The sequence below is a fragment of the Tenrec ecaudatus genome, chromosome 9 (assembly GCF_050624435.1).
Source record: "Tenrec ecaudatus isolate mTenEca1 chromosome 9, mTenEca1.hap1, whole genome shotgun sequence".
Taxonomy (NCBI): Eukaryota; Metazoa; Chordata; class Mammalia; order Afrosoricida; family Tenrecidae; genus Tenrec; species Tenrec ecaudatus.
Genome location: NC_134538.1, coordinates 18145633 through 18172378, shown reverse-complemented (window position 1 = coordinate 18172378; position 26746 = coordinate 18145633). Strand labels below are relative to the sequence as shown.

Below are 26746 nucleotides of genomic sequence, written 5' to 3'. Positions count from 1 at the left end.
ACAGGCTGGTGTCCCTCTTCCATGTGGGCTTTGTTGCTTCTGAGCTACATGGCCGCTTGTTTACTTTCAAGCCTTTAGGACCCCAAATGCTCTATCTTTTGATAGCTGGGCATCATCAGCTTTCTTCACATTTGCTTACGCACCTGCTTTGCTTTCAGCGATTGTGTTGGGGAGGTGGGCATCACTGAATGCCAATTTAATAGAACAAAGTGTTCTTGCAATGAGGGAGTACTTGAGTGAAGGCCCAATGTCCATCTCCTACCTTATTACTAAACCTATAAATATGTGCACATAGATCTATGTCCACATCCTCATATGTAAATATATTTACATATGTACATGCCTTTATTTAGACTTCTATAAATGCCCTTCTCCTAGCTCTTTCCTCTATTTCGTTTGGCTTTCCTCTTGTCCCACCATCATGCTCAGTCTTCATTTGGGTTTCAGTAATTCCTCTCAGTTACATTATCCTTGATCACTCCCTACCAGGCCTCCTACACCCTCCCCACCACTGATTTGGATCAGTTGTTGTTCCCTTGTCCCTGGGTTTGTTAACACCACTCCCTTTCCTGACCCCCCCAATCCCCCCTGCAACTGTCAGTCCCATTGTTTTCTCCTGGAGATTGTTCATTCAGCCTATCTTATTCAGACAGACCCGAGGAGATAATAACATGCACAAAAATAAAACAGAACAAAACCAAGCAACAATATAAAACAAAACAACAAACCAATGATAAAAAACAAAACACAACAACAAGAAAGAAAAGCTTGCAGTTAGTTCAAGAACTGTTTGTTGGTCTTTTTGAGTGTTTTCCAGGCCAGTCTGTTGGGGCGCCAAGCCCTGGCCCCAAAGTCCACCTTCGGCATTCCCTGGGGACCTCGCTGCTCCATTCCCTTGCTGTTCTGTTGCACCCCTTAGTGTTTTGCCTCAGTGTGGCTGGATAACAAATGAAAAACCAAAAGCTGTTCTCCAAAACAAAAAGAGATTTGGTGAGTAGAGGTTTTTGCTTTGTTTTAATTTTTGCAAGTCTCTTTAATGTCCAGCTTCAGAGAAGACACCCAACTGCTTCTGCATTCTAGCTGCTCCAAGAGGCTGTCCTAGCCTGGTGTGCACAGGCCTCGCCTCGAGTGCCCTGGTGGCATCGTGGGCTAGCACTGGGCTGAGAGCCAGGAGGTCAGCAGCCCAGCTCTTCTGCAGTTGAAAGATGAGGCTTTCTTCTCCTGGAGATTTACACTCTCCGAAACCCACAGGGCAATCCTACCGTGCCCTATAGTGTCACTCTAAGTGGGAATGGGCTCATTTGCAGTGACTGTTTTTGTGAGGTCTAGCCTCATGCAAATATATAGCTAGAACAGAATGGAGCAATTTCAGATAATATGAATCTTTTATGGTACTCCACCACACTCAAGTGATGGCTTTAAGAGGTTGGTTGCAAAGTGGAGTCTGGAACCAAGTGAACCAATTTCTTATATTAAAATGCACAATCCTAGATACTTACTTTCATGGAACACTATTTTTGTGCTTTCATGTCTGTCTTGTGCTTTAAGCAGACCTTTTTACCCATGCAAGATGCTGCAAATATTATGCATTAATCATTTTGGAAACATTAATTCACTTGATTATGTAGATCTTCTGAATGTTGATCCGGTTCAGTATATACCAGTGTCTGAAAACTGTTAGTATTGCCACTGAGCTCCTCAGAAGAGTTTTGAGGTAGAGAAGCTGCCATTCTCAAACTAGCAAATACACATTTTCTGAAATCTAATTTTCACTGGAAAGCTCACATTCTATGATTGGATGCAAATACTGCCCATTGTTTTCCTTCAAATGACAAGTTAACCACAGTAAAGTCTGCCAAATAGCCCAAATTAAATAGCCAGAGTTTGGCTACCAATCTTGCAAATAAAAGTCGTGTTCCATTGAAATAAAAAAAGAAGTTCCTAGTTCAGCTAAAAAAAAACACTGCACAAAAGCTTTTCCTCAATGTCATCACTGCACTTGAGTAAGTAGCAAGAATGCTTATTTCCATTACACATAGCTGCACTACAGGTATCTATCCCGAGAGGGACGAGAGCTGCATACAACAGCTGTCATCGCTTCCTATTTAAAGTGTCTACAGGCGAAGACTGTATTGATGACCAGAAGAATGTATTGGTGCCGCTGCCTTGACTCATCCTAAGGCACCAGCAGCTTGAACCACGACTGCTCTTCCATCATGCCAGCATAACATTGGCTTGTTATGAAGTTCGTTTGGACACAGTTCAGTTCCTAATTACATTAACATAAAACTTCACACTAAAAGTTTATATACCTCAGCTCCTGCCTATTAATACACGTTAGACATCTTGAGGACCCCTGAGTCCACACTTTGGCAACCAGTGTTCTTCATGAGTTTTAAAGGAAAAAGAGACTCACCGAGCGGTGCTGTTAGGTGCTGTCCAGTACGTTCCAACACTTAGCAACCCTATGGTACAACAAAATGACCACTGCCAGGTCCTGTGCCATCCTCACAGTTGTTCCTGCGTTTGAGTCCACACTGTGTCAATCCACCTTTTTGAAGGTCTTCCTTTTTTGCTGTCCCAATACTTTACCCAAAATCATGGTCTGTTGACAACATGAAGCCTTGCTGTCTTTGCCTCTAAGGAGCATTCTGGCTGTATTTCTCCCCCCTCCTTCCCTTCATGGTTGTATTTCTTCTAGGACAAACCTGTTTGTTATTTTAGTAGTCCATGGTACTTTCCATATTCTCCAACAATGTAATTCAAATACACTGATTTTTCTTCGGTCTTCCTTACTCAATGTCTAATCTCCATACGCATATGAGGCAATTGAAAATGCCATGGCTTGGGGAAGGCATACCTTGGTCCGCAAACATCTTTGTTTTTAAACACTACAGAGGTCTTGTTCAGCAGACTTACCTAATGCAATGCATAGTTATCTAGACTGCTGTTTCCATGAGCATTAATTGGGCATCCGAGCAAGAAGTAGTTCTTGATAGCTTCAAACTTTTCTCCATTTATCATTAGGTTACTTATTGGTCCAGTTTAGAGGAATTTTGTTTTCTTCACAATGAGTTGTAATCCATACTGAAGGCTACAAGCCATGACCTTCATCAGCTAGTGATTCAAGTCCTCCTCACGTACAGCAAGCAAGACTAGGTCATCTGCATACAAAGATTGTCAGTCAGCCCTCCGCCCATCACAATGCCACATTCTTCGTCATAGTCCAGCGGCTCTGATTATTTGCTCTGCTCACAGATGGCATGAGTTGGTGGGAAGATACAACCCTGAGGCACACCTTTCCTGATGTTAAACCATGCAGTCTTCCTTGTTCTCTTCCCCAAACTGCCTCTTGATCCGTGCATGAGTTCCACACGAGACAATGAAGTGCTCTAGAATTCCCATTCTTCTTAAGGTTAGCCATAGTTTATTAAGGTCCACGTAGTAGAATGCTTTAACACACAATTCAACAATTTTCTGGTATGCTCTGCTTTGCGTCAAGATCCATCTGACATCAGCAACGATAGCTTTTTTTTTTTCACATCCTCCTCTGAATCTGGCCTGAACTTCTGGCAGATTCCTGTCAATATACTTTTGCAACCTTTGTTGAATGTTAATGATATTGTTCTCTTATTTTGTATTCTGTTGGGTCATTTTTATTTGGAATGGATACAAATATGGATCTCTTCCAGTCAGCCAAACTTCCTGGCACAGGCGAGTAAGTGCTTCCAGTCACTGTATGAAAAAGAACTCGTCAATATTCAACTATTCCAAGAGGTAGCATGATGGTGGTGCAGAAAGAAGTTCAGGCTTCACTGCAAACATTAGCCAAAAACCATGCTTCCAGAACACATGGACTACCAGCTGAAATGTTTCAACAGCCATGGAGCACTGGAAGCACTCATAGAGTAATTCCTGGCAAAAAATATTCCAAAAGCCCATCCTCAGGGGCTATTCCCCAGTTCCCCCATTTTTCAGAAGACTGGTGGATCTAAAGAGTAAGTAGCTTTTTCATATGTCCATAAAGCAAACTAACTACTGGGTACAAAGCCCACTAGCTGACTACGAAGAGACTGCAAACAACTCTTGTCCTTATTAACAAGATTAAAAGGTCTCACAAGTCACTGCCTGATGGTCCATGGATTTTCTCTTTTGAAGATCTTATACTCTGAATAACCCATAGCTAATACTAATATCAGCTAATACTAATTTATTTAGTGAGGCAGGAATATAGTGGGGAAAATCACTAATAATCCAATTCTTCACAGTGAGTCTATTTATCTAGCCATACCATTGGTAAACTTTAATTCTGAAATACCCTATCAGGAAGTTATAATGCTGTCCTCACATGAGCAACACTGTCTTATGCTTGCCTTTTCTTCTGCATGAATATTGACTTTCTTCTTTGAATCGAGCATTCTTACAATCTTCTACTCCTTACTCTTGCCTGAAAACTGTTAAGCCACCTCCTATGAAAGACTCCCATGATACCCAGCTTTGTGTGGTATTTCTACCAGCACTATTGCACTAACTATTACATTCTTAGGCAAAATGTGTGGAAGGAGGGAGTAATGTTGTGTATGAGGAGATGTTAAAAAAATGTTAAAATTTATTAGTCTGGTTTGGATTCTGATTCGCACAATGATATATTCATACATTATGGAAACCGTGCAGGACAGGCCCAAACCAGGAGGTGCTATTCTCAGCATCCTGTGAGTACAGTGTTAGCACCTGCCTGGCTCCGATAGTGAACGCTTCCTCACCTTTTGCATGCAGGCACCTCATTGCCTCTCCCTGATCTTGGAATAGTGCAAGGGGCTCTCTATCGCCTGGTCCTGGCAGCCTCAGCACTCAACGGAGCCAATCAGAATTATTACTGCTCTAAGTCCGCATTACTACTTCTACCTGCGACTCCTCACTGGTTAATTTTTCTGTGTTCCCTCTATTTGTCCTTATTTTTTGCTTTGAAATAAAATCACACAAAACCCTCTGGTTAGAGCACAGAGGAGAAACGGAGCAAGGAGAGGGAGTGAACACATCCTTGGGCACCTAGTTCCGAGGACGATATTCCTGCTCAGAGGAGAGAATGCACAGAGAGGACCATAGGGCCGGCCTCACATGAGACATGACATCCTCACCGAACCACAGCACCACAGGGGCCAAAACTGGAGACACAGTGCAGGAATTTTGCCCAATCTGACCCCACCACACGGGTGAAACACCAAGGGCGTGCAACAGGGCAGCAAGGGGAGCAAAGCAAGGAAGTCCTTGGGGAATACCAAAGATAGACTATGGGGACAAAGTGTGGCACCCCATCAGACTCGACTGGAAAACACTCCTAAAGGTCAAAAAACAGACCTGGAACTCCTTATAGGTTTTTCCTTTTTTGATACTGGGTTTCTTTTTGTTATTGCTATTTTGTTGGCTTTGTCTTCCTTTGTTGTTTTGCTTGGCTCTGCCTGGTTGTTACACTTACAATGTCTCCGAATGTCTATCTAGGTAAGATAGGTGGGACAAACAATTTGGAGAAGAAAACAACAGGACCAACAGTTCCGGGCGAAACAGGAGAATGGGAGGTGGGAGAAAGAAGGGAGGTGGTTAAACATCTCAGGGACAAGGGGACAACAAGTGAACTAAAATCAATGGAGAGAAGGGTGTAGGAAGCCTAGTGGGGCTTAACCAAGGGCAATATACCATCGAGGAATTACCGAACCTGAATGAAGGACAAACATGATAGTGGGACAAGAGGAAAGCAAAAGGAAATAGAGGAAAGAACTAGGAGACAAAGGACATTTACAGACGTCAAAGTACAGACATGTACATGCGTAAATATATTTATATATAAAGATAGGGAAATATATCAATGTACTTATATGTTAAGTATTAAGGCAACAGATGGACATTGGGCCTCGACTCAAGTACTCCCTCAACACAAGAACATTTTGTTCTAATAATCTGGCATTCTGTGGTATTCCTTCCCAACACGATCACTGAAGACAAAATGGGTGCATAAGCAAATGTGGTGAAGAAAGCTATCAAAAGATATAGTGTATGGTGTCTTAAGGGTAAACAAGCGGCCATCTAGCTGAGAACCAAGCCCACGTGATAGAAGCGCACCAGCCTGTGTGATCGTGAGGTGTCGATGGGATCAGGTATCAGGCATCAAAGACCCAGAACAAAAAATCATTATCATTGTGAATGAGGGGGAGTAGAGTGGAGATCCAAAGCCCATCTGTAGACAATTGGACATCCCCTTACAGAAGGGTCACAAGGGAGACAAGCCAGTCAGGGTGCAGTACAGCAACAATAAAACATATAACTTCTTTCAGCTTCCTCCCTGCCACTATCATGACCTCAATTCTACCTTATAAATCTGACTAGACCAGAGCCTGTACACTGCTACAGATAAGAGCTCGGAACACAGGGAATCCATGGCAGATAAATCCCTCAGGACCAATAATGAGAAAAGAGATACCAGGAGGATAAGGAAAAGGTGGGGGGAGAGAAATGAGGAATCTATCATAAGGATCTATATATAACCCCCTCCCAGGGGAAGGAATAACCAAAAACTGGGGGGAGACAGAGGCAATGTAAGATAAGAAAATAATAATCTATAATTTATAAACGGTCCCTGAGGGAGGGAGGATGGGAGAGGGAGAGGAAAAAATGGGGAGCTGACATCAAGTAGAAAGAAAATGCTTTAAAACAATGTCAACATAAGTACAAATGTGCGTTGGATGAATTTATGGATTGTGATAAGAGATATAAGAGCCCCCAATAAAAGTATTTAATATAAAAAAAATCACACCAAAACAAAAAAAAACTGGTTTCATATACACTGCTAACCAATCAGAAAATATCTTTTCTTTCTGCAAGGTGATCTTCGTTCCTCTTCTTAGCTATGCTTATTGTGTGTGGACCAACAGAAACTGTTCTTTCACTCATTGGCTTTCTGGAGGAGACTGCTTTCAGGCCATTCTAGAAGGCAGAGGGTTTGGAAGGTTTTAATGTTGGAAGCTCAGTCGGCCTGTAGAAAAATGGTAATAGTAGCTCTTGGAGGCTTCTCCTGCCAAGTGTTATTAACAAGACACCACATTACTAAGGCATGTGATCTGTTCTGTATCAATGTGATGTGTATCACATGCTACTTCCACCGAGACACCCACCTTCATAGCTTTTATGATTTGTTTTCCAAAGAATCTTCCAAACCAAACTCACTACCTACAAGTCAATTCTGATAGAGAGTGACTTATTAGACACTGTGGGTTTCCAAGTCTGTAAATCTTTAGGGAATAGAATGCTTCATCTTTCTCCCACGAAGCAGCTGGTGGTTTCAAACTGCTGACCTTGTAGTTTGCCAACGCAATGCATAACACTCTATACCACAAGGACCCTTCAAAGAAGCTTAGCTGTTTTTAAATTCCAGGATTAGGATTTTTTAAAAAAATCTCTTCCCATTTAAACAATATGCTTCTAATCCAAATGGTGCATTGAACAGGAAAGCAGTCCTGAACAACGACCACCACGGAGCTTCAGCCTCTCTTATTCTTCAGGAGCCCGAGTTCTTGGATTACAAACTGATTTATAAATGAGTCGTGTTTAGGTATGTTGGAGGATGGAAGGAACTTGCAGACAGAACTCAGGCTCCCTGATCGATCTTTCCTTAGTTCGTTTTTTAGAGATAGTTCAGTGGAGAGCAGCTATAGTTGGTCCTTCTAGCACATATTCATTTTTCACTAGGAAAATAATGCTAGGGTGAAGCAGAAACTCTGAATTTGAGTTTGGTACAAAACAACATTAGAGACCAAAACAAAAACAATTATGGCCTTCGAAAGCCCCTAATCTTCTTGGAACATCTGACCTTTTACTCATCAGCCCAGCTCTCCAGCAACAGTGCTTTGAGAGAACGCCGCAGCTCTGAGGGCTCAGGGACAAGAGGGGTGCTGCCTCTGTGCTGTTCATTTTTTACGTATAGGAGACTGTGAATCTCCAGCCTGTAGACTCTGGAGGATAATTTACAGAATAGCTTTCAAATCTTATTTAGCCCATCACCTGCTTCTCAGACGAAAGGGGGGGGGGGAACCCACTATTTAGTGCCTGCAGCAATGAATTTTTTTTCCTATTATAGGCCATGGTCCAGCTTTTGCAGTCACCCTCAACTGTTCCCGCACCCCAGGACATGATATTGTCCACTGTGTTTTGACTGGAATAAGAGTTTGAAAGATTCACTCTCCTGGGAGATTGTGGACTAACTCTTAGTAAAATGTTTTATCTTAAGGAGTATTTACATTGCACTTAAAATGTGAAATTCTAATCCTCATAACAAGCCTACATAAAGCCTTTCCTATTTTCCTAATTTAAAGATGAGGACACTGAGGCACAGAGGTTAGATCAAGGTCACAGCTCATAAATGGTACAGTATTTGAATTTGGACAGTATAGCTCTAGACCACTGTTACCTAATGAGCAAATTATGTACCAAAAGAGGGCTAAGGCTTTTCTGTATGTAAATATGCTTCCAGAATGTGTACACACTAATTTAACTATGATTCTCCAGGGTAGCATTAACATGAAAAACACAAGCTGTCCAGAATTTACTAAGAGCAAAAACACCTGAAGAATATCTTCCCTGGCCTAGGCTCATATCCAATCGTAATCTGTTTCCCAACACCGATGTCCCCGCCATGCTATAAATGAAGTTGGTCAGGACATGTGCTACGTTTGCAATTGCACTCTAAGGATTTCCGAAAGGTGTCTCCATCTAGGAGGCTGATACCAGCAACTGCAGCACCCCACGCACAGCATCCTGCCATCTCTGGCTACTTCCATGTGCGTCAAAACTTTCTGCAAGGGACAACCTGCGAGACAGCCCAAGATAGAAAGATCTGCACTGCTCTGCAATATGGACATGACCAGTCACTTGTGGTTAATGAGACTTACACTGAGTACAGTTAAAGAAAATTAGAAATTCCATTCCTGTCATATGAGCCACCCATACATAGCACGGGCTCAACAGCCACACTGGATTGTTGGCTTCCCTTTTAGGCGTGTGGAGCGACCATTTCTGGCATCACACAAGATTCCACTGGACAGCAAGGAGGCAGAATCTAAGCATCATTTCTTTCTCTTTTCTTGCTTTAGTCTACATATATGACATAATAAAAACATCATCTTTCCACCATTAGAATGCACTAAATTCAAATTATGCCGTGTTTCTTCAAAGAGTAAATTCTCAGTCCAAAATGTAGTTCCAAGAGGTGGAGCAGCTTATTCACAAGCAAGCCAACAAACCCTGGCTTCCAAGTGCATGGCATCTAGAGTGCTATCAGTTCTTCTTCCATAATCACGACCAAAAGTCAAAAACAGGCCAGGGAAAGAATCCATTGCGAAGCGTGACACAGCAAATTCCAATGTTTTCTTTATAGAAGTGCAAGACATTAAGCTCTGATCCTAAGTAAGTCTGACATGAGGTGGTGGCTATGCCAAAACAAACAAATCATCCATATCAGAAAAACAGCTCAAACACATGCAGGTACTACCACACAACATGTGCCAGAATCCAGAGCCAAACTCATTGCCGATTCATAGCAACCCTATAGGGCTAGGCAGAAATGGCCTTGTGGGTTTCCGTGACAATAATTCTTTAAAGGAGTAGAAAGCCCAGTCTTTGTCCTTTGGAACAGCTTGTGGTTTCGAACTGCTTATCTCGCAGGTAACCACACCACCACGAAAGCTCCTGGCAATGTGTACCAGACACTTATAAAAAGGAATACACACAAAAACAGGGCAGGAGTCAGGGAAGCCCTATGGTCCAGAGACAGTGGCGTCCAGATTTCCACTGAGAGCAGATCGTTCCTTACAATTCCTAGGATCTGTAGCCTCCAATACTAGAACACTTAGAAACACTGCTGTTGTGTCGCATGCGGGTTCGGATCATAATGAAGCGGAAAAGTGGCTATAAACTGATTAAAAGTTTCACCACAGCACATTTCCAAAGTTAAAGAATCTAGAACTTTAGCTTCTCCCTTTATTTCCTTAATATAAACATGCAAACCTAGAAAGAATATCCTTTGATCAGCATGTAATGCCACCATCAATTAAAAAATATCTCCTCTGTTCTTTTCTCCAACTCTTCTCCCAGTCTATGTCTACCCCTACTTCTTTTAGTAACACAATTGATTTTTTAATGAAATTTTTATAATTTATTACTACTTTCCATTTATTCAGACGAGTGATGTATTACTTACCATGCAAAGTTTATATGTACGATTAACATCTAATTATTTTAAGTCATGAAAACACGTTAAGTGTTTTCACAAGATGCAAATAAAAAAATTAATAATAGTAATAACTCTATTACATACTTGTTACTTCTTGTAAGAAATCCAAACACGGTCGACTACTTCCAGAAATACTTATTGAAACAGCCAATGGGGTTTGTCCTTCATAGTTCCTTGTGTTCGTGTCCGCTCCATAATTATATAACATCCGTGCACAAAGCACATCATCCCTAAGGGCAGACAAGTGTAAAGGAGTCTGTCCGTCTTCTAAGCGACCCAAGTTTGTGTCTGCTCCTCTCTGAAGGAACATTCGGCAATAAGAATGGTTGCTTTTGATCACAGCGTAACGTAACAGGAAGCCGTTCTGAATGTCAATATTGGCATTATGGTCCAGGAGGATTTTCACACAACTTGACCTTTCCCGGATAATGGCTAGTTGAAGCGGTGTTGTACCTTTATCACTGAGCGGGTCGACCTCGGCTTTGAACTCCAGTAGGAGTCGAACGAACGAGTCCCTTCCGTAGTGAGCAGCCACATGGAGGGGCGTCCAGCCATCATTGCTTTTGGCATTAATGATGTCACTCCTGTACTCAGACTCTAACATCAAGCGTGCAATTCGGGCCCGGCCATGCATGGCTGCGTAATGAAGAGCAGTGAAGCCTCCGATTAAGTCCTTCACTGTGGGGTCAGCTAGGGTTAAAACCAAGATGAAAACATTAGCCAGCTCGACAGGAAACAGGGCACAGCACACTGCAGCCACTTCCACACACCACTTGAAACGAGCACACACGGGGGAACATAAAGTCCTTCCTGCTCACGTGAAATCTTGTTCTGACTGACTATGAGTCTGACGTTAGTGGAAAGTGGGCTTTAGTCGAAAGTTCATGAGTTCAAGTAGTTTACCGAGTGTTTACAGAGATACATGCAAAAGAAATCGTTCTGACGGCCACATCCCCCTCTTCTCTCATCTTTGTATTACTTAGTGTTTCTCTTCTGTTTTGAAGGGTTGGTTCTAGTCTCTTTCTGTTGCTTAGTTTTAAAGAGAATCATGGGCAGCAGCATCTGCTGTTCTAAATTATAGATGCCTTGTGGTCTGGAAGATATATTATGTCTGTTTAAAGTGTATTAGGGGAAAAAAAAGTTCTCTTGTGGTTTGTAAAAATTCCAAGATACGTAAGAGGTACGCTGAATGATATTGATAAAGCATGGTTTCATAAGATAAAAGTGCATTCTGGATAACAAGCTTTACAAAACCTTTGAAATTCACGAGAATTAAGCAACACATTGTAAAAAATTTGGGAGAAAGCTTAGCATTTCAAAAATATTATTTTCCAAAGCAAGTCTAAAAACCTTTCATAGTGGAACTGATTTCTAGAGGAGCAAGAAGTGACCATAGTTTACCTGCTATATAAATTTCCATGTCACAGATTTCTGCCAATGGGACTCAGATTTTTCCTTAAGCTTATGTCAGTTCTTTGCAGTCCCTATCCCCCTGCCACTCCCTGGAAGCCAGCAATTTGATGTAGAAGATAATTTAGTCAGACTTAACCACCCAGAAATAAAATGTTTTCTTCTTATGTCAGCTAAATTGATCCTATGGTTTGTTCATAAAAGAAAGGTTTATGAATATTCAATACAAAGACTTCAAATGACTGATTTAACACTAACAAACTGTTTAGCAAAATGCTAGTGGGTTTGTTCTACAATGTAACTGTTGGATTCTCTTTATAGGAATTTATAAAAAAGAAACTATATGTAAAATACACATTTTTATTATGCGATATTTTCATTTAAGCAACTGCTAACAAAAATCTATAAACGGTAACATTTTTAGATAGATGAATTTTCAAAAACATTTCATATGAAATAATAGTATAGAATGGTAATAATACTTTCATTCATTTAAAGAAAATGAAGGTGTCCTATCCGTCTTGGTTTTAATGAGAAAAAACCCACTTATACAAACCGTATCTATTTTACTACATGGCTTAAAAAAAAAGTGAAGGCAAGAAAATTTTAATAAAGCATCTTGCTGCCATCTACTGGGAAGGAATGAATAGGAGCTACCAATATTTCCCTTTTGATAGATGATGCTCGGCAATCCAGTTACTCAACTGTTTCTCAGCAACCTCACTTACCTAAAGCAGACAAAGTGAAGACAGGTATAAAATCTCGAACACTTCTCCCTATTCAAATTAAACAGTAACTCTTGCCAAGACACCCATTTCTAATCTGTATCTAACCAATTAGCTGCTTCCATACCAGGGTTTTGAATCAGTTCATTCCAGCGTTGACCCCACAGCTGAGAATTTGTATTTCTACTCCAAATATACTGAATCAGAACCTACATTTATCATGGAAAAATGGAATTGAAAGATAATAGAATCATCTGGGGAGCTTGGTAAACTATAGATTTGGATTTAGTATATATGGGTTGCAAATACAAATTCTGAGCAAGGGGGATTGAACTGGAATGAACCAGTTGGAAGCCCTGTTGCAGACATGCCGTACCTCTTAATACATAATGTTGTGCTTCCCTCACCTCTTTCATCAACCAGTATAAGCCACTCCTGACTTGCAGTCTACACCTTTGCTCTATTTGTCAGTAATATTAAAATGTTATATGAAACTGCACTTTCATCTTTGTTTTTTCTTTCAGGTCTTTTTGTATGTTTTACTTGCAGTTCAGTGCTATACTGATATAGAGAAAATATAGCTTCTCAAATACAAGAATGACTGTTTAGTCTTAGTAAAAAAATGTTAACACACATTAGCTGAGCACACCCTAGTAACAGAGCACAGGATGAAGAAGCTATCGTTACAAAGCATAAGATTCATATTGCTGCTGCCCTCAAAATTGCTGATAAAATGAAAAATATAAGATGCAAACAAAAATTAATTTAAGGATTACTCTTAGATAATGCAGTAAAACACAATAAAGAAACCCTTTAAAACAGTAACAAAGCACAAACACCTAAACATAAAAAATGGCCAAACTCCGCCACTCATGTGTGACCCATTTTTTTGAAAGTTAGAGCAAACGGATTTAGAACTACTGAACAATTAAATATATGTGTTCTTTAAAAAGTCTTACGAATATGATTTGCTTTCCAATACCTTTGGTGAGATCTACTAAGTCCACAGCTTGAGGACCGCTCACAGCTGCATGCAGTCACCACCAAGACAAGACTTCCTTCACTGCAGAAAGTTCCTTTGTTCCTCTGCACAATTTCTTGTCTCACATCTGAGTGGTTTCTAACTCATCTACCATTTTTAGGTTTTACTATAACGACAATCATACAGTGCTTGCCTTATTTCACTAAAAATGTTTCTGAAATTTATCCATGTGCATTATCAGTAGCTTGTTGCTTTGGATTGAACAGTATCCCATATTATGGAAATACCTTTTAAAAATGGATTCATCACCAGATACACACTTGAATTATTTCTAGTAGGAAGCTAGTCTACACACTACTACTATAAACATTCTCTGTAAACATCTAGGAAGCATGGCTGGGTCCTAGGTTAGATGCATGTGTGACTTTATTAAAAATTGTTAAAATGTTTTTCCAAGTGACTGTTCTGTTTTACATTCCCCTACAATATGAGGCGCCCGGGGGGATTGGAACTGGGCTGCTAACTGCATTAGCAGCCGTTTGAAACAGCTGCTCCGTGGGAGAAAGATGCGGCTTTCTACTCCTGGGACAGAGTTCATTTCTGAAACCCACAGAGCAGCTCTGCTCTGTCCTTTGAGTGTTCCGATGTGTTCAAGTCGACCTGATGGCACGGCGTTTGCCTTTTCAGACTAGGAATAGGAGGATTCCAGTGGGTCCACATCGTCACCAATACTTGGCAGCATCAGGACGTTTGATGCAGCCCAATCAAGCACTTCACTACAACCAAGAAGCCTGGCAATGAAACCCACTGAAGAAGACAGGACTGGTGATCTGCTTCCAACTGTTCACCCTGAAAACCTTCTGAACAATGCTACTCTGCATACATGCGGTCAAGTATTAATACAAATCGGACAACTGACAGCAGAGTGTGGTTTTGATTTAAATGTCCCAGGTGATTAGTAACTTGAGATGTTTTCATGTATTTTTTTAAAAGATTCTACTTCTTATTCCAATATTTTAGCTGTTTTTACTAGATTTGCTTATCTTATTACTTAATTATAAGAATACTCCCTGCCTAACAAAAAATATTTTAATGTAGTCCCTTCATTTCACTCTTGAAGAATGAAAATTATTCAGATGGTAAAATCCAGGTTACAAATAAACATGAGAGATAAAATGGGGAGGGGCTATTACATAGGTACAAAAAGATTTAACAAAACAATCTTTAGCCTTCTGAGAAACTATAGATTAAATAAATGCACTAAATATTTCTGTAATATGGTGATTTTAGTCCATTAGAGATCATCATTCAGCTTATGCATTCAAAGTAACTGAAGTTGATTTCAGACTCAGAGTAATTCGCAGCTTAATTAGCAGTGACATTATAAATCCTTTACATAAAAAGATAGTTTAAATATGGAAAGTTTAACGCAAAGCATATTTGTTATTCAAAATTATGTTTATATATAATTGGTATACTAGTATACATAATTGGATACACTATTGTGCATAAGGAATTATATACTTTGGAAACAATCCCTTTGTCAGTCTGTTTTACAAATATTCTCTTTTAGTCTGTGACTTGCCTTTTCATTTTCTAAGTTGTGCTTTTTGAAGCTTTTAATTTGGATGAGGTCCATTAATAAATTTTTCATTTATTGTTCTGTGCTTTTTGTGTCTAGTTTATGATATTTTGGCCACAAAAAATTTATTTCTAGGATTTTGTCTAAAAGTTTTACACTTTCGCTTTTATAATCGAGTCCAAAAAAAAATCACTGCTAGTTAACTTCTGGGTGTGGTTAAAAGTTAATCATTTCCGTTATAAGTATTTATTTTGCTGTTTCAGCATGATTTGTTGAAAGGTTAGTTGTTCCCCAATGTTTAAGCTCTAGGCTTTTGTTAAAAACCAATTTACAACACAAAGACAATGTTCTATGCCCCAGGAGCATCATGGGATCTTAAAAGTCTTGAGCACCAAAGGAAGTGTAAGCAGTGGCCTCTGCAAAGTTAGGGGCATGAAGAATGCTGAATATGGAAAAGACTCAAACAGACTGATGGACCCCTCAAAGATCAGTCTCCATAACTGCAAGACCCCAAGAACTAGATGGTGCCTGACTCCCACTACCAGGTGCTCTGAAAGGATCACATTAGAAGGTCCTGGAAAGAATGGGAGAAAAAGGTAAAACAGGAAAACAACAAAAAATGACCAGATAGCTCCGATGGAGACAAATGGGAACAGCATTTGTCCCCTAATCACCCTTCAAGATGGAAACAGAATTTATCTTTAAAATAGACTAATTCGTTATTTCAGAGAAAAAGAGCAGCATTTATCCAAGGACAGTGGGTTAGGAAAGGAGAAATGGAAACAGCAAAGACTGGAAAGAACAGGCATAAGCAAGGATAGACTGAGGGTACTGAAATGAGTGAGTTTAAACAAAATGTATAAAGCGTTAAATGCAAAATCAATGATGTCTGCTTTGTAGACCTTCACCTGAATTACAATAAAGTATAAAACAATCCATTTAAAATATAAGTGAACATCTTTTCCTGAATACTATTCTGTTCCAGTGATTAAATATCCAGGAATAAAAGTAATGTCAGAGTGAACCGTTACAGTAAGTTTTGCAAACAGTAAGTATGACCTCAAAGTTTTAAAAAGTGACTAACACAAGAACAGACCTGTTAATTTCTTCCATCAAGCCTGCTGCATTTCTGAATGAAAGTCACTGGCACTAAAGATGGCAATATCCAAAATCAATCTAATGGATTCCTCCAACCAAGAACATGGGATGCTATTCAAGCGTTTTACTTCAGCTCCATTTGCTTTAGTTCCTCTACACACCAGAACCTTCTGACATTCTTTTCGGTATTCTTTTCTTTAAGTTTATTGGCATATAATTCATATCACACAATAGTTCAAGCCTATTTTTAAAAGTGCAATTATCACAAAACTTTTTAGAGCATTTCCCTATTTCTTGTAGTTTTTGCTGTTAGCACCCATGTACCCCCATCTTTCCTGACATTTCAATGACCTTTGTATTTGTTTAGGTATGATGTGCTGGATGCCAACCCACACTTGTGTGGTCTTTGGTCATTATTGCTCAATACAGCAAATTTATTCTTGAGATAATCTCTAAATTTAAGGTCAAAAAAATTTTTTGGTTTCTTTTTGTTACCAATGTTGCATTTTATTTTATTAAATAATTTTATTGGGGGCTCCTACAACTCTTAACAAAATCCATACATCCATCCATGTGTCAAGCACATTTGTACATTTGTTGCCATTATCACTCTCAAAACATTTGCTTTCTACTTGAGCCCTTGATATCAGCTCATTTTTCCCCTCCCTCCCCACTCCTGCTCCCCTCATGAACCCTTGATAATTTAAAATTATTATTATTTTGTCATATCTTACACCGTCCAACGTCACCCTTAACCCACTTTTCTGTTGTCCATCCCCCAAGGAGGAGGTTACATGTAGATCCTTGTAATCAGTTTCCCCTTTCTACCCCACCCCCCTCCACCTTCCTGTTATCACCACTCTCACTACTGGTCCTGAGGAGTTCATCTGTCCTGGATTCCCTGTGTTTCCGGTTCCTATCTGTACCAGAGTACATCCTCTGGTCTAGCTGGATTTGTAAGGCAGAAATGGGATCATGATGGGGGTGAGGAGGAAGAGCATTTAAAACTAGAGGAAAGTTGCATCTTTCATCATTGCTATACTGCACCTTGACTGGCTCGACTCCTCCCCACTACCCTTTTGAAAGGGGATATCCAGGCTGGATCAAGGACCATGTAATTGAGAGGAATTCCTGAAACCGAAATGAAGACTAAGCATGGTAGTGGGACAACAGGAAAGTACAAAGAAATAAAGAAAAGAACTAGGAGGCAAAGGGCATTTATAGAGATCTAAATACAGCATATACAGATGTAAATATATTTATATACGATGAGGGGGAAGTAGATCTATGTCCATATATTTACAGGTTTAGTATTAGGGAAAAAGATGGACAGAGGGTCCCTACTCAAGTACTCCCTCGACACAAGAACACTTTGTTCTAACAATTCGAGAGTCTGAGATGCTCACCTTCCTGACACAATCAAAGACAACAGGTGCAAAAGAAAAAAAGCTGATTAAGAAAGCTGATGGTGTCTGCTATCAAAAGATAAAGCATCTGGGGTCTTAAAGACTTGAAGATAAACAGGCAGCCATCTAGCTGAGAAACAACAAAGCCCACATGGAAGAAGCACACCAGCCTGTGAGATCACAAGGGGATCAGGTATCAAGCATCAAAGACAACCCCCCCAAAAAAAATCAAAGCATGGGGAATGAGGGGGAGTGCAGAGTAGGGACCCAGGGCCCATCTGTGGGAAATTGGATATCCCCTTGCAGAAGGGTCACAGGGAGGAGACAAGCCAGGCAGGGTGCAGTGTAGCAATGATGAAACACACAACTTTGCTCTAGTTCTTGAATACTTCCTCCACCCCTCTATCATGATCCCAATTCTACCTTACATATCTGGCTGGACCGGAGGATGTACACTTGTACAGACAGGAACTGGAAACACAGGGAACCCAGGACAGATGAACCCCTCAGGAGCAGTGGTGAGAGTGTTGATAACCGGGAGGGTGGAGGGAAGGTTGAGGGAGAAAGGGGTACCAGATTACAAGGAACTACATATAACCTCCTCCCTGGGGAACACACGGGAGAAGTGGGGTAAGGGTGACGTTGGATGGTGTAAGATATGACAAAATAATAATTTATAAATAATCAAGGGTTCATGTGGGGGTGGGAAATGGAGGGGAAAAAATGAGGAGCTGATTCCAAGGGCTCAAGTAGAAAGCAAATGTTTTGAGAATGATGAGGGAAACAAATGTACAAATGTGCTTGACACAACGGATGTATATAAGGGTTGTGATAAGAGTTGTATGAGCCCCCAATAAAGTGATTTTTAAAAAAAGAAATGAAAAAAAAAGGTGATGTCCAGTTGCCTACAGATGGGCTTTGGGCCCCCACTCTGCATGCCCCCTCATTCAAAACGACAGGATTCTTTATTATTTGATGCCTAATACCTGATCCCCTCGACACCTTGTGATCACACAGGCTGGTGTGCTTCTTCCATGTGGGGCTTTGTTGCTTCTGAGCTAGATGGCCACTTGTTTATCTTCAAGCCTTTAAAACCCCAGATGCTATCTCTTTTGATAACTGGGCACCATCAGCTTTCTTCACCACATTTTCTTATGTACCCATTTATCTTCAGAGATCGTTCAGGAAGGTGAGCATCATGGAAATGCCACTTTAACAGAACAAAGTGTTCTTGCATTGAGGGAGTACTCAATTAGAGGCCCAATGTCCATCTACTACCTTAATAATAAACCTATAAATATATGCACATAGGTCTATTTGTCCATCACCATAAATACATTTACATATGTGCATGCCTGTATTTAATTCTTTCCTGTATTTTTAAGGTCAAAATTTGGCTCCCATGGACTTATATTTTTTGTAGCTTTAGCTAAAACTTGCATATAAAAATTGATGGTCTGTTCTACAGTTAACCCCAGCCTTATTCTGATGGATGACAATGAACTTCTCCATCATTTCTTTCCAGGTGTAGTAAAAAATCCACATGTCCTGATGTCTTTGCCTTTGTGTAATAATCCTCTTTTCTTCTGAGTGTGGGTGGCATCTTTGACTTTCTCCTAACAGTCTAGCAGCAGTGATGGGATGGGACAGCTACAATTACATTACATTGGGCTCTCTGCACTGCCTTAATAAAGCAAGTAACCAGCAGGGAAACCCAAAAGGGCAATGATCTCCAGCCAATAGCCTGCAAGGACCCTAGGTTATCGGTCCTACAATATAAAAATTAATTCTGTCAACAACCTGAATGATCCTGGAAGCAGATTTTCACTCAATCAAGTCTCCAGATGAAAACATTAGTCTGTCCATGATCTTGTTTGCAGTCCCAAGACCCTACACAGTGGACTCATTTAAGCACTACTGGGCTCTTGAAACAGACACATTATGCTTGTAGTAATGTTATATAGCAACTGAAACACCTACGATGTTTCTATTTACTTACATAAACATAACCACAAGACCCAGCACTACCATAAACTCAGAAATCCTATGTAGAAATCCAACACTGACTCAACAGTGCCACCAGGGGCACTGTATGCTCTAGTTTCTGTGGGTCCAAGATTTGCTATGTAACCCTTTCCTTTCAGTAAGGATTAAATTTTTTACTATTTCTTGTACAGTAGGACTATGTGAAAGAAAATTCTGCTCATTTGTGTGATCACAAGGTGTCGAAGGGATCAGGTATTAGGCATCAAATAACAAAAAATCCTGTCATTGTGAATGAGGGGGCGTGCAGAGTGGGGTCCCAAAGCCCATCTGTAGGCAACTGGACATCACCTTTTTTTTTTTTTTTTTTTTGAGGCTATTTTGCATGTTGAGTCAGCAGCTGACTATGATGTGTCCAGACAAGGTACTCCTACCTGGGAGTGTGCTGAGCTTCTAAGATTATAGTTTAATACTTTTCATCAAATGTGGAAAGTTTTGGCAGCTTTTGCTCCAAACACATTTTTGTCCCTTTCTTTCTCATCATTCCTTCTGAAACACTGATTACATGTATGCTATCCTAATTGCTATTCTCAAGTAGGCTCCTGCAGCTATGCTTGTTGAGAACACTTCAATTTCAGTGACTCTTTCTTCTATCATCTCTATTCTATTATGGGACTTATTTTGTTTCATTAGTTTTATTTTCTGTTCTATAATTTCCATTTGGCTTCTTTCTTTCTTTTTTTTTTTTTTTCATAGGATCGCGTCAGTCGCTTCTTTCCACAGCCGACACTGGCATGAGCCCGACGGCGGCTTCCGGAGGGACGAGGTCCCACCGAGCGCCATTTGGCTTCTTTCTCTCTGATACTGCTGAGCTTTCCTTTAGTGTGAATACTTTCTAACATCATAAAAGATCGTTTCTGAGAGTTGCTTTGAAATTCTAACATTTTAACTGGTGAGTCATCTCATGGTCAGTCTCAACTGAGTTTCATTTCTCCCAAATTCCATTCAAGTATAGTGTTAAATAGAAGTTATTCCAATAATAGGGAAGATCTCTTTTTTGATTCTTCTCTCTGGGAAGCCTACCCCTTCAACCCCCATGTAGCTGTGGTTGACCTAGACTTGGTCTTCTGGAAGTTCTCTCAGCCAGAAAGACTGCGGTTTTTCCACTGGCACCTCTTCTGCTCTACACCATACCAATGGCTCCTATCTGGAAGCGAAGAACATCAAAAAGAGAGAACTCATGATAAACAACTCTCCTCTTCTAAGCATGATCTCACAAGCAAAAGTTGACGGACCCTAGCTGCTTTAGAACGCAGGCTTTAGTGTCTTTAGGTAGCTGGGTCTTGCATCTTGTTATCCGTGAAAGAATTAGTCTAATAGATTCTCATTAGCCATTAACAGAATTGCATTATGTTTTATTTGTATCACTAACAAGCAGCCTTTTATATATTATAGATCTGCTTTTTCATTTATAGAATGAGAAACTGTTTTTTCATTTATTTTTCCAACTAAAATGTAAATTTTATGACAGCAGGAATCTATTCGTTTTATTCACTGCCATATATCTTCCACCTTCTAGAATAGTAGCTGACACATAATAAATGTGTCATCAGTTTCTCTGAATTAGATGTTGTTAAATAAAAAGGTCTGGGGCAAAAAAAAAAAAACCCTAAAAACAGAGACAACATGTTCCTGGATAAGAACACATGATTTCCCCCCTAAATTTATAGATTCACATAATCCTAAATAATATTTTTATGTTGATCCTAAAATGTATCTAATTGAGAAAACATACAAGACAAGTCATGAACATTTTCTATGAAGACCAAAAAATTAGGGAACTTGCCTATGGACTACTAATACTTCTTTTAAAATGAGACTAAACAATACAATGGGTACAGAAAGAAGAGATAAATGAAATAATACAAAATCCAGGTAAGTCCATGTATGTAAAATATTGGAACATGCTAAGTAATCAATGGTTATCTACTAAATGAAAAGAAAGATGAGCCTTTCTTACCCCACCAAGATTTATCGTCTTGGAAATCCATGGGGCAGGTTCTATAGAGTTGGAACGGTCTCCATGGCAGTGACTGAATGATCAAATGAATAAATAAATGTGAATTCTGGAAAAGGGATTTTACATCTCCATGTAAAAGCAACAAAAAATCCCAAACATTATTAACGAGCTAAACTTTGTAAAAGAACTGAGACAATACTGGAAACATGCAGTCTGAGCGTACTTTTTAAATCTTGGGGGTGGAGAAGGTCTTCCTAAGATAGTTACTTTTTGGAATAAAGCAGCAAGTTGCAGAATACGGTCCATCTTATTTTTATAAGAGGACAAAAACATTCACGTTAGTTGGTTTATGTTACCAAGAGAAATGTGAAGATGTGTGCCTTCTAGACTTACTCTAGAAAACAAGACAATACATAAGAATTGCCAAGAAGGAAAAGGGAAGATTAATCTATACCTTTTACCAGATGTGCTTTCTATGTGAATTATCCCTAGAAAAAGAATGATACTGCAATTAATAAAAGACATACACATAATTCAATGTATGAGGCAGAGTATTCTGGAAAACATATCTGAATAATAGTGAATTATTTGTTTCATGAGGAAAAGTCAAGGTTTTATATAAAATTAGTGTATAAGCACTATATCCCAGTTGGAAGTCACAAATTCTGTTAACTAACTTCCACAGTGCTCAGAAGAACTAATTGGAGGTCGGAAAAAAATACTTGTAGATTATATCATCAGGTAATATGGACAGTACCATTGGAAAGAATAGCAAAAGTGATGGAGAAAAAATAATTTAAAAACACACAACTAAAACTTTGTTAACAATTCAGAGAATGAAAAGTTGGAAAGTCAGATGCTACAGCGTTTACTAACAGGCTCCCCTTAGTAGAGAAAAAAATACTTTTTCATTACTGCTAAATAACTAATATCAATATTAAAGATATACTTTTAGTGTGTTCTTACATTAAAAATATGTATATACATTATTGGAATTATATTCTATTTAACCATTTATCTTTGGGCCTGAGAATGTCTCCATTTATTAGATTCCGTAAATTCACAGGTAAACATGTTGTGCAGAAGGTATTTCCCACAGTTATGACAAGTTTCTTGGGATAAAACAACTGGATTGGAATTATTGGGTCAAAAGATCTACCAATGATAAAGAGTTAACACGTATTACTCACTACCTTTCAGAAGTGCTTCCCAAATGCCCACCAACGCTGGGGGTCATCATTTGCAAAGTCTCTCATTTTTCAAAAATTAACAGCAGTTTCTCTTCATTCTGTAATGGACTTGATCACTCCCTATCTCTTTTCCTTATGCTCATAGGCTCCCCCGAGAGGGTTTTCACTACATTATCTACATGAGACCTACGACGCTTTGCACATGCTTTATAGGAATTTCTCTTTTCTATCTTCTAGAGTTTCCAGGTCAACGTGCATATACCCTACATCTCAAGATTAACAAGCGCACTGCCGAAGATACGTTCTCTTCAGAGTATTTTCTTGAAAAGCCCTCCGTGGTCTTAGAGGTTTTAGGAAGATTCAAAATATGTAAAATGAAGATGTTAATTAAGTTTCTTATAATTTCCACCTTTATGACTCCAAGTGCCCAGTACCCTTGGTCAGAAACATTACCAAGATTTATACTGGGTATTACATGTATCCATCCCATTTACGCTCAGAAACTCAAATATATTTCACATTCAATTCTGTGAATGGGTATATTGCATTGTATAAGATATAGAAAAAAAGAAAAATGAATAAGGGTTCCTAGGGGTACAGTGGGGGAGGGAAGAGAGAGCTGATATCAAGGAGTTCAAGAAAAAATAAAATGTTTTGAAACTGAAAAACAAAAGAAGATCTGAAATAAATGGGCAAATACAGCTTCAGTACCTTCAACAATAAAAACAGAAAACTCAAATACTTTTGATGATTACCAAAATGTGTAAGTTTTCCATCTTTTGAAGCAGGATGTTTAAGAGTACAACAGCACAGAATAATTTAACAATATTAACCAACAGAACTTTCCAAAATGATGGAAGTTCTTTATATTTATGCTGCTAAAGTTGCTCCTAAGAACATCTGGTTATATAGTAAATATGGCTAGTGTGACTGAGGAACTGTAATTTTAAATTTAATTTTTATTAACTTAAATTTAGTTACTGGTAAGTTAAGTTTGGATTAAAACCAGAGAATTTCACTTTTTTGTTCCTTTTGGAAAACACATACTACCAGGTACGTAACTCAACATTTTCCTCATTGAAATTGGATTTTCTTTCATTGTAGCAGCTAGGATTGCTTCATACCATCCTGGTCACTCCCCAAACAAAAAACCGTTTCCTGTGCTTAAATCATTGCTACCCATCAGAGAGAATACGGTCTAAGTCAATTCCCAGCTTTCGGTTTTGCTTCTCATGTATGATACTATTGGTTGTATCATCTATATTTGACAAGGGTAAATCTGCCCCTTTAGTAGCCTTCAATTAAATTAAATTCTAGATGGGAGAGTAGCCTGTAGTAAACATCTATGTCTCATCTTAACAACTGTATCTGGTGATCTTTTCCCTCCAAAGCAGTACCTCTCCTAATCTTTATCATCATCATCACCATCATCATCAGTACAAAGTAACTTTGTTCTAATCTCAAACCCCAAACTTCAGTGTTATTTCCTGGTGTCTCCACTCTCAGAGTACACTTAGAACCAACCACTTCTCACCCCATCCTCTGCTATCACTTAGAACACCGCTATCTCTCACCTCAACTAGTCCAAAACTTCTTAAATGTCTTCATATTTTTACTCCCCTAAAACAAGAGTAAGTGCTTATCATTCTTCAGTTGAAAAGCATTTCTTAGTTCCCCATTCTCATTCAGAACAGTCGAAGTTCTTTCCTGCATCTTCCAAGTCTGCTCATTTTCCCTTTAGTCCCACTTACCTATCTCCCCTTCCTTCTGCTCCAGGCCACTGTTCTCATTACTATTTCTGGAAAACACCAAACTCCTGCTCATCCTTGGGTCTCTCTAGTACTTCATACTGGCTTTACCTTGAATACTTTCTTCTCAGATACCCAAATGGCTTGGTCTTCATTTCTTTTGGGCCTCATTTCAAGTATCACCCGAGAGGGCTTTCCTGAGCATCTTACTAAGCAGCTCCCTAGACCTTTCCAACGTTGGTCTTTTGCCTTACGTGGCCTCGTGTTGCAGTTAGGTGCCATCAAGTTGGCTCTGACTCAGAGACCTCAGGAATAGACGTTAGAGAGCACAGTTTGACACTCCATCATCTTCATAATAGCAGTTTGAGTGCACTCCTGTCTGTGTCAACTCACCTCAATAGAGGTCTGCCTCTTTGTTGGCCACCCTCTCCTCTACCAAGTATGTCCTTCTCCGAGATATCAATTTCTAAGTCAGACAAAATCGCTTGCTCCTCGCTTCTATGGAACATCCTGGCTGTACTTGTTTCAACAGTTGTGTTGATTCTGACCAAAACACCAAGCAAACTCACTGCCATAAAGTCAATTCTGACTCACAGGGACCCTACAGAACAGGGTAGAACTGCCCCTGAGTTTCCCAGATTGTGATTCTTTATGGGAGTAGAAAGCCCTGTCGTTTTTCCCACAGAGTGGTTGGTGATTTCAGCTCTATGCGTCACCACTGCACAACCAGGGCTCCTCCTCCTGGGAGTCTAGAGCACATCCCATATTCTCTGCCAACACCACAATGCAAACGTGTACGTTCTATTTTGGTCTTCTTTATTTCATTTCAGAGCGTTACCATGCATATGATGTGATAACAGAAATACTACGAGTCAGGAATCCCTTCGTCCTCAAAGTGACAGCTTTCCTTTTCGCCACTGAAAGAGGTTTGCCCCATACAACACACCGTCTGGGTCCCAGACTGCTGCTTCAAGGGCACTGACGGTGATCAAAATGAAATCCTTGGAAACAGTTGCCTACAGGTCCAGCTGCAACAATGTTTGTTTTATTGAGGTGTAATCCACACTTGAGGTTAACCTTTGATCTTCCACAGCAAGTGCTTCAGTCCTTTTCACTTGTAGAAGCAAGGCTGTGTCCTCGGCATATCGCAGGTTATGAGCGTTCCTCTAATCCTCTCGGCACTGCTCTTCAAAGGTTTATTTGCTCAGTATAAAGAAAGAATGAGTGCGGCTAAATAAAACTCGGATGCAACAAAACCCTTTCCTGGTTTTAAACCACCCACTAGCCCCTTGCCAAAGACTTGGCGAACTATCCATAATCGATTAAGATCCACACAGTTGAGTGCCTTTGCATAGTCAATAAAACACAGGGAGACATCTTCTGGTGTTCTCTGCTCTTGACCAAGATCCATCAGACATCAGCAATGACATCCCTCATTCCACATCCTTTCTTGAATATGGTTTCAACTTCCCTCTTCGTGTACTGGTGCTTTGGGGTTATGTTCAGCAAAATTTTACCTGCACGTGACATTAACGATAAAGGAGCCTCAGGCATTGTCTAGTGAACCCTAGATAATTTCAAAACTACCAGCTGCTCTGTGGGGAAAACACAAGGCTATGTGCTCCCACAAAGATTTATAGCCTCAGAAACCCTTTCAAGTATCTTTGAGTCAGAATCAACTCAAAAGAGGTAGTTTCCATAGAATGATTTTTGTTATATTAATGATATTGTTCAGTAATTTCCACATTATTTCGAAGGAACACTAAGACAGATAGATAGGTCTTATATAATTGGTTGGTCAAATAGCTGCTTTCCAAATTTCTTGGCATAGATGAGTAAGCATTTCCTGAATTGAATCCATTTATTAAACCATCTCAATTAGTATTACGTCAATACTCGGCACTTCCTTTTTTTTTTTTTTTACAAAACCTTCAGTACAGCTTGAACTTCTTCCTTTAAGACCATCAGTTCTAAACCATATGTTAGCTAAGGAATGGTTGACTATTCCATCCATCTTCTTATGATGCTTACTATGTCAGTCAATATTTTGTCCTTAATTGCTTCAATATTACAACTTAACTTTTCAAAAACATTTTCCTTGGTTTTGAAATGAAGTGTTTTGAGTTTTTATCATTTAGTTCTTTCAACGTGAGAAATACCAAGTAATTTTTTTCTAATTTTCCACCATCAGATCTTTGTACATGTTAAGAAATGGATGGCCAGTACCTGACTTCCTCATACAAAGGGAGAAAAAGAAGAATCGGAGGCCAGGGTCAGCCATGCCTCCACCATCCACCCTTCTTTAGCAATTCTGACACCAATC

General features: G+C 39.6%; 1 protein-coding gene across 6 annotated transcripts in view; it reads right to left on the bottom strand.

Annotated features, from left to right (window-relative positions):
• ASB7 (ankyrin repeat and SOCS box containing 7) overlaps positions 1-26746 on the bottom strand; it is a 71813-nt gene that overhangs the window by 22823 nt on the left and 22244 nt on the right. For all 6 annotated transcript variants that reach the window (XM_075557919.1, XM_075557920.1, XM_075557918.1 and 3 more), the window contains one exon: positions 10364-10969. In XM_075557919.1, coding sequence (XP_075414034.1) covers positions 10364-10969 — 606 coding nt within the window. The remainder of the gene's footprint in view (positions 1-10363; positions 10970-26746) is intronic.